This window comes from Ixodes scapularis, unplaced genomic scaffold, assembly GCF_016920785.2.
Source record: "Ixodes scapularis isolate PalLabHiFi unplaced genomic scaffold, ASM1692078v2 PGA_scaffold6__148_contigs__length_123643588, whole genome shotgun sequence".
Lineage (NCBI taxonomy): Eukaryota > Metazoa > Arthropoda > Arachnida > Ixodida > Ixodidae > Ixodes > Ixodes scapularis.
In genome coordinates, this window is record NW_024609881.1 from 72,962,256 (window position 1) to 72,970,842 (window position 8,587).

Consider the following 8,587-nt stretch of genomic DNA (forward strand, 5'->3'; position numbering starts at 1 on the left):
CGACTCGACTCCCGACGTCGGGTTACGTGGCACTGGTGCTGCAGCGTCACGCGATTATCTGAGACAAATCAAAATGAACCGGGAGTTTTTTTTTCTCTAAACCGCAACCCTTTCTCTCGTGCCCCCCCCCCCTCCCCCCGGAACTTGCGTGCACACGTGGGCGACGTCCGGTTCGTACCCGCACTGCTCGGAGCACTACATCCACCGGATCGGCCGTACGGCCCGGTCGAACAAGACCGGCACAGCGTACACCTTCTTCACGCCCAACAACTCGCGGCAGGCGAAGGAGCTCATCTCGGTACTGCAGGAGGCCAACCAGGTGGTGAACCCCAAGCTGTACGAGATCGCCAACAACCCGCGGGCCGGAGGATGGGGCGGTGGACGCGGAAGTGAGTTTCTTTCCTCTCTCTCCATCTCTCGCCTCCGGAGCGCTTGTCGTACTGTTTTCGCACTACGGATTTTTACCTCTGGAGAAAACCAAGTATGTCGTGGGGGTGCGAGGTGGTTGCCTCGCGTGTCAGTGCTGCTGTGGCATTAGTGGCAGTTGGGGTGTCGGCTCCTCCGATTCAGAGTCTTAAAGGGGCGGTGCAACCATTTTCGGACTTTGGCCAATTAGCTGCAGAAATTAATCTTGTGTCACCTATAAAACGAAGAACAGGAAACGGTATTTTCTTGCAAGCGCTAGTTTTTATTTAAAAAAATGAAACAAATCAGTGTCTCTCAACTCTCCATGTCGCCTTTCGAGTGACATACTCTGGGGGATCACGTGGTTTCCCCTTGGGTTCTCTCTTGAGAGAGACCAGCAGCTTCCTCCGCGATTGTCGACTTCCAAAGGATTAACATTGTCGACTTCTAGAGGATTAGCATTGTCGAAGGTCGCGGCGAGCGTCTGACAAAGAAGACTGTTCGCCACGGGGCTGACGGCGAATGGAGCAGCGGAGGGGGACAGGTTTTTGTTGACTTCCATTGTTCCTGCAACAGCCACACGCAGCTGCAGATCGGCAAATAGCTAATTTTTTTCTTTGCGATTACGCTGCGGATTAGCAGTTTATCGGCGTAAGGTGACACGTTTTTGGTCAGTTGTGCTTGGATAAACAATATAAAAAATACAAACTACCAATTTTTTTAACATTAAAATCGTTGCACTGCCCTTTTAACGCTTCGCAGAATTGCATTTATAATGTGATAGGTTGCCGTTTGACGGTGAAGCTCTGAAGTGCCTCCGGTTTGATGTCTGAAATCGGCGGTTGGTCGCGGAAGCGGATGCGCCAAAATGAAACCGACGGGTTTCGCGTCATTCCACTCCTTTCCTTTGGCACTTATCTTTCACTTCATATTCCTACTGATACACTAACAGTGCCCGGCAGAACCCCACATCTTCAGGCAACTTTTTGTCCTCTATTTCCATTTCATATTTCTGAGCCTGAACAAATTGCGAGCACCGTGCGTTCTCCCGCTAAATCTCCAAGGAATCGCCTATCCATTGACCTTGTCTTTATACAATAGACTCGTTAATTCACACTCTGGGAAGCCAGAAATTTTGTTTGACATGTTGGAAATGTTGGATTATTATAAATTCATCTAAATATGATGCAAGATAAAATTGTGATTTGCCATATAGATGGCTACATATACAAAGCAGATACTCGAGAATTTCCGCTACACAGGCCTATTGATCATAAGCAGGTATGCCACACGAGAAAGATCAGTGGAATGTGAAATGTTGTTTCGTCTGGACTGTTTTGATAGCATATTACAACTCAACACAACATTAGGTTTGTTCATCGGGCAAAGAAGGGACGAAACCGGGCACCGAGCGGCAGTTTTCATTGCATTCTGCGCAGACGCTGCGACATGGACCTATGCCATGTTGCCACGTCCCGTCATCCGTGGAAGTTCTGGAAATTTTCGGATGGTCCTCGTTTTCATAGCTCGTGGTTTCCTGCTTGAGCCTTGTTCACTGCACCTCTCACTGCGGAGAAGCAACAGCCGCAGAAGCAAGCTCCGCAGGTGTTGCTCTTCTGCGGTGCACCGGTGCTCGGAAGGAAGCTCACTCAACGGGACCGCGAGAACAAAAACTATGAATTGCACGAAAACGCCGTTTGAATTAAGCGGCTTAAAATAAATTAAAACAATGGGACAGGCAGAACCTTGAAATTTGAATTAAGCATAAGTATGAAATATCAGTTTTAACTATGAACAGCCTGTTGTACTATTCCTTTTTAAACAAGGCCTAAGCATTAAAAACTTTTTTAAGAAAAAATAGCTTCGAAGGGTGATGTATTTCCATTGGTGGTATATCCCACAGGCATTTATCTTCTCTTCACTGGTGCTGCAAAATGCTGCAAACATTTTGCATGTCTTGGTGCTTTTGGAAGCGACTGCTAGCTTGTGTTGCTAGCTTGCGCTGACCACTGAGTGTTTTTTACGCGTTTCAGGCCGCTGGCGCCAGGGTGACTAAACAAACTGGTCTTCGAGAAGTTGGGATTTGCAAATTGGCCTATGACGGAGTGACTTATTTTACAAATTGTCTATCGACAAAATGTCCTTTTACCAACTGGCTTTCAACAAGTTGGCCGGATACCACGACACACAGGCATGAGCGCCCACAGAAATATTCCCAGAGGGAGGAGAGGGGCCAGAGTAGAAAGGAAAACCCTCTCGTTTTTTTGCGTCTTTTCCAGAAGTAAAACGCTGCAACTTCCACACACCCCTCCTTGCACCAACACCTCCGGGCGCCCTTGCACACATGGGACGTCGGCGATTGTTCGCGCCTTCGTTCGCAACAGCAGCACTGCCATCTGCAGCTCCGGAAACACAGAATTAAGGAGATGGTCGGTTGGCAAACGGTAAGGATTGACAACACCGAACGTTGCACAGAAGACGCACAGATAAACCACAGATCACAGTCGCTGCACAGCGGTCGCGAGAACGAGGAACCTCAAAGGGCCACAACTCGCTGCAGTCCTCGTAGCGTCAAAGCGTTGTAGTCTTTGCACCGTTGGTTGCAGTGGTCGCAGCCAGGGTCAGGGCCCGGCAGTCAAGGCGGCCGAGGCAGCCGAGTTACGATATGTGGCCAAAGTGGCCGAAGCCCGCCGCCATCGCAGCTGATCGCAGCCGCCCAGTGTAAGTAACAGTGTCGGCATCGTTTCGAAGCTTAGCGGCTTATGACGGATGTGTTTAAACTTCTTCCTTTATTAATGTCAAAAACGCCACGGCAAAAGAAACGACTGAACGACCGACCTCGTCGTCTTGGCCCCTGCGTAAACAACTTAGATCCAACCTGGGTGCACAAATCTTCTTTATCAAACAGCGTGCTGATGAAGCTTGTAGAAATGATATTTGTATAATTTTCCTTGGCGTCTGTGGATAATAAGGACTTTAATTTTCCTTCCATAGGTCTGGGTCTGTTTATGTTTGTTTTGGTAAATAATATTAATAAAAAAAAAAGACAACGAAAAAAAAAAGCACCGCTCCTTCCAGGGATCGAACCTTTGATTACTTTGTCAGTAGCGCGACGTTCTACCTCTGCGCTAACTTTTCTTTTTTTTTTTTATTTATTACATGGAAATATTACTAAGACAACAGAAGACAAAACATGGCATGGTTATCACATCCCCATTCCCATTACATATAATTCTCTATCTTGAACTCTCATAGACTCAGGGTCGTGCGCAGACAGAAGGAACGGAAAGGAATATTAAATAAATACAAAATGCACGTGCTAAAAGTCAGGTAGATGAATGCATCGATCAAAAAGAACATACCAATCTGGCCGCTCGTCAAGGTAGTTAAATACATTTCGTACATGCGTTACGGTTTCAATAAAATTTGATTTGGTAGATCGGGGAGGGTCCGCATTCCTGTCAATCATTCTTGTTTTCCAGAGGCTATGCAACCCCATTAATGTAAACAGATCGTAAGGAAAACTATCATTCAATTTGAAGGGCAAAAAACGGATTGTGTAGGCATTGATATTCAAGTCTTTTTTCAGTGTCCTTTGTAGGACATCCCAGAAAAGGTAAGCGTCGGTGCAGAAAATAAAACAATGCTCTATAGTTTCCGGTTGGTTACAAAGGCGGCAATTGATTGACCACGGCACAAAAATTCCACGTTCACGAAGCCAGGGTTTTACAGGTAACGTAGAAGTATGGAGCTTAAAGAAGAATGACTTTGCTGTAGGCGAGACATGTAGTTTTCGGACACGTCTAAGGACATCTTTTCCAGGGCCTTCACTATATATGCTTCGGTACAAAGGTTCAGGGAACGTTATGTCAATCAGATCAGCATATAAGACTTTGCGTGAAACCGTAAATAAATGCTCCAAAGAAAAACGAGCTGTTAGAAACTCAATCGCGCTCACTACTTCTTTGAGGTACCCCACAGGACGTGATGTGCTTGCGGGTATCGTCGTAACCACCAAATAAGGTAATGCACTCGCGAGTTCCGTCTGTAAGTAAGTGCGAAGGAAATGATGAGATGCAGTTCTGAAGAATAAAAATCGAGATATTACTTGCTTTAAAAAGATGTGTATGAGTCCGAGACCGCCGACATCGATGGGGCGAAAGAGGTTATCACGTCTTGTAGGTTCCCAATTGGAACTCCATATAAAAGTAGCAAACACTCTGTGAAATTTTTGAATATGGCTTCTGGTACAGCAAATCACATGAAGTATATACCAAAGTTTGGCGGCGAGAAACATATTACAGGCCTTAGCTCGCCCGAAAACTGACCACTGGTTGGATTTCATCTTGTCAGCTTGACATTTGATCTTTGACACCCGTTCAGTCCAGTAATGACCATTGTTACGGATACTGTTAAGTGGAACTCCTAAGTACTGAGGGGCAATGCAGCTCCACGATATTTCAGCATACTCTGAAGGTGTTGTGGCCCATTGCCCGCACCAGAAACCTACGCTTTTCTCCTTATTAACGAGTGCGCCGGTTGCGTCACAGAAGTTTTGTGTTATTGTAAGGACATTGTCGACGCTGCGTTTATCGGCACAAAAGAAAGCTATATCGTCTGCATATGCCAATACTTTAACTTCGGAAGAGTAGAGACGGAAACCCTCCACGACAGGGCTGTTAAGTACACTTAAACAGAGGGGTTCTAAATAAAGCGAAAATAAAAGCGGTGATAGCGGACATCCTTGTTTGACGGACGATTCAAGACTAATTCGATTTGAGAGTGAACCGTTAACTATAAGCCTGGTGGCACAGTTACGGTAGCATAACTTAACACCTTTTAAAAGTGTTGGTCCTGGGTTTACATGACGTAAAATAGCAAAAAGGAAAGTATGGGACACGAGATCAAATGCCTTAGCCAAGTCTACTTGAACCATGGCGACCTGACCGGCATGAAGAACGCAGCGTTCTATCACTGAACGCGCAACGTGGATGTTAGTTTGTATACGTCTCCCTCTAATCCCACAGGTTTGGTGGTCTCCAACAACAGATGACGTTACACACTGTAATCGTTTTGTTAAAATTTTAGCAAAAATTTTGTAATCTACGTTGCATAAACTAATTGGTCGATAGCCTTCAATGCGCTGTAATTTGTCTGGGTCTTGACTTTTAGGGATCAACACGGTATGGCTCTCATAAAATGACGGCGGTAAAGTTCCCATCTCATACGCCTCCAAAACACCTCAAGTAGAAAAGGGCATAGCAGGTCTTGTATGCCTTGTAAAACTCTGCAGGGAGCCCATCAGGTCCTGGTGTTTTAGAATTTGGCAACTCGTCTACCGCGCATCGAACTTCTTCCAATGTTATTGGTCCACTGAGGAGATCTCGCTGAAGCTGCTTTACCTCGGGCATTAAAGAAACTAAGTTTTTTGCCAACTGGATGTCTAAATGTTGCGTTTTTCCAAAGAGACTTTTGTAATGCAACTCAAATGCCTTCATGATGACTTCTTCGTTGTCTGAGAGTGTCCCATTACATTCTAAAACTCTAATTTTCTTTGAAAGGCCGTTACGCCTCTCATCATCGAGTGCATGACGCGAGGGTTTCTCTGAGGACAAGAAACGCCTACACCGGGACCGTACTAGTGCACCGTGTAAACGAATGTGCTCGTATTGCTGTAGCTGACATTTTACGCGAAGAATGTCTTCTTGGAACATACCAGGTGTTTCGCCCTCCAACTCGTGAAGCATATACAGATTTTTCAAAAGTGTAGCTTCTTCCTTCTTTGCATGAAAGGATGCAATGCACGCGCATTCGATTGCTTCATTCTTAACTTCCTGTTTGAAGGAGTCCCACTGAGCAAATATGCCAAATTGCTGATTCGTTGACACGTGATTAAAACATTCGCGGACACGTTTCAGAAAGTCTTGGTTGTCTAGCAGTCTTGTATTTAGTTTCCATAAAGCCCAATTTGGTTGTGCCTTTCGCGGTGCGTCTGTTCCAAAACGGATCTTTACAAGGCAGTGGTCCGAAAAAGAAGCTGGTTTTACGTCATAAGCAGTCACGTGTGAAATAAGCGAGCTTGAGACGTAAATACGATCGAGTCTCGCATCACTTGAAGCATGAAGGTGAGGAATCGGAGAGTAGTATTTTGGGAAGCTCCCACGTCAAAAAGGTGATAGTCGAATGCAAGAGTGTTTAGTATGTCGGAACTTCTATCGGGCCTTGCAGAAGGCACTGACCTGTCTTTTATGCTACACACACAGTTGAAATCACCAAATAAAACAATATGTTTGTCGGTGCTGAGAAATGGGGTCAGGCTTTCAAAAAAAGAACGACGCTGTCTAACGTCATTATAGGCATATATGCAAATTAATCGCCAGTAGGTACCGTATAAAAGAAAATCGCAACATATGAACCTTCCCTTATCGTCGACAGTGTGAGAAAGTGATGAATACCCTAAGTTCTGGTTCAAAAACAAAAAACACCCTCCCGACAAGCCATCAGCATGACTGACGCATACCTCGTAATGTGAGAGGAAGGGGTCCAGTGCACGAGCAGTATCCTCGTCAGACGATATCTTTGTCTCTTGAACAGCAACAAAGTCAAGATGTTCCTTTAACTGGAGCTTGTACAATTGAGATTGCCGTGCACATGAACACAGTCCTCTCACGTTAATGGTAGCGAAGCTGAGGGGAGATGTCAGGAAGGTTTTTAGTTAGGGTGGGAGCACATCGTCATCGTTCCTCACGTCCAGAGCTTCCGATTGCGACGTCTTGTTGCAGAGGAACTCTCGCACCGCAGATGGCTTGCGTTTCACCTCACTTCCCTCGTCGTTCTTGCTCTCGGCAATAATACCTGAGGCGGAGGGCTGCGCATTACTTGTCGTCGTAGGAGCAGGTCGTTTCACCGATGTGCCAGTGGACGTCGCGGCGCGTTCGCGTCGGGCAATTGCTTGCTGGAACGGTAACTCAGGTGGTGCGTTAAGGGATGGAAACTCGCTATCCGACCAATCTCTCTTCGTTTCCGTGACACACTCGGCTGGTGTTGACAGTCCTGGCAGGGTACTGGCAGACTCGGAATCAGGACGAAGTTCTTCTGGTCGCTGTGTAGACGTTTCCGACTCGGTCCTTTGTGTCTTGAGAAGGGAAGAGGCGATGTCCCCGGTGGCATCAACGACTTCGCTGATGTCCATAAGATGATCGTGGACAACATCGTCTGTTAGGCTTCTCGACTGCCTCAGCTTGTCTGCGTAGGTGGTGACGCACTCACTCGCGTCGTGTCCGTAGCGTCGACACTCGCCGCATCTCGGGACTCTGCACTCACGACGGATGTGACCAATTCTGTTACACCGAAGACACAGCGGTGGCCGACCAGGGACGAGCACCAGGCTTCGACAGCCGAAGACCGTGAGCTGATGCGGAATATTCGTTGCATTCATTCCTTCTCTAAGAGTCAGGGTCACCTCTTTGTTGAGCGTTTCCATTTGCTCCATTCCAGAGCACTTCCATTTTTCTCGTACAATGGAACGGACCGTGCCAAAAGGCGCCAGTGCCTCTTCGATTCTCTGGTTTTCCATGTGTACAGGTAACCAGAGAAGTTTCAGTTTCACATCTCTGGTGTCGGGATCAATTATGAGGCATCTGCGTCCCTTTACGGTAAGCTCCATTTTGTTTACAAGCTTGGTTTTACTTAAGGCGTTTGCGCACGTTACCATCCAGACATGGCTCATCTGAAATTGGCCTATTCCGATGATATCTTGGGCGTCGACAACATCTCGTAAGGCGTCACGGAAGTCTGGGGCTCGGTAGGGTCGTGCGGCGAGATCGCCATGAAGAAAGACGGAGTTCAGGCTCAAGTTACCTGTGGGTAGACGAGGTAGCACGGTCCGGTATTCATTGGTCAACATCTCAGTAGTACTGGCCGAAGCCTCAGCGGTTCCCCGGCCGGTGGCCGGTATATTTTCCTTGGAGAACATCGAAAACACGACCGTTCTCAGCGGCGTCTTCTTCTTTCTCCTCCGCTAACTGAACAAGGAGGAACTGGACCTCCTCCTTTCATCTAAACTTCCGTTCCTCCCCTTTCTGGGCAACTTGTTTACAGCAGGGAGGAACAGTCGCTGTTGCTAGCTTTCTTCTCCTTTTTTTCTTAGAGTGCAGGGAGCGCGCGCACTGAGCAAGACGTT

General features: G+C 46.9%; 2 protein-coding genes across 2 annotated transcripts; both read right to left on the reverse strand.

The window, feature by feature from the left end:
- Positions 1-3,724: 3,724 nt before the first annotated feature.
- Positions 3,725-4,576, reverse strand: LOC120844369 (the record flags this gene model as incomplete). The annotated part of the gene is made up of 1 exon (XM_040216120.3): positions 3,725-4,576. A coding segment is annotated over one exon (852 nt), but the record flags the coding sequence as incomplete, so codon positions are not given.
- A 2,544-nt stretch (positions 4,577-7,120) lies between these two features.
- Positions 7,121-8,298, reverse strand: LOC120844361. Its single transcript, XM_040216115.3, has one exon. It carries the CDS (start codon positions 8,132-8,134, stop codon positions 7,121-7,123), a length of 1,014 nt encoding a protein of 337 aa, XP_040072049.1. The 5' UTR covers positions 8,135-8,298.
- Between the last annotated feature and the right edge of the window lie 289 nt (positions 8,299-8,587).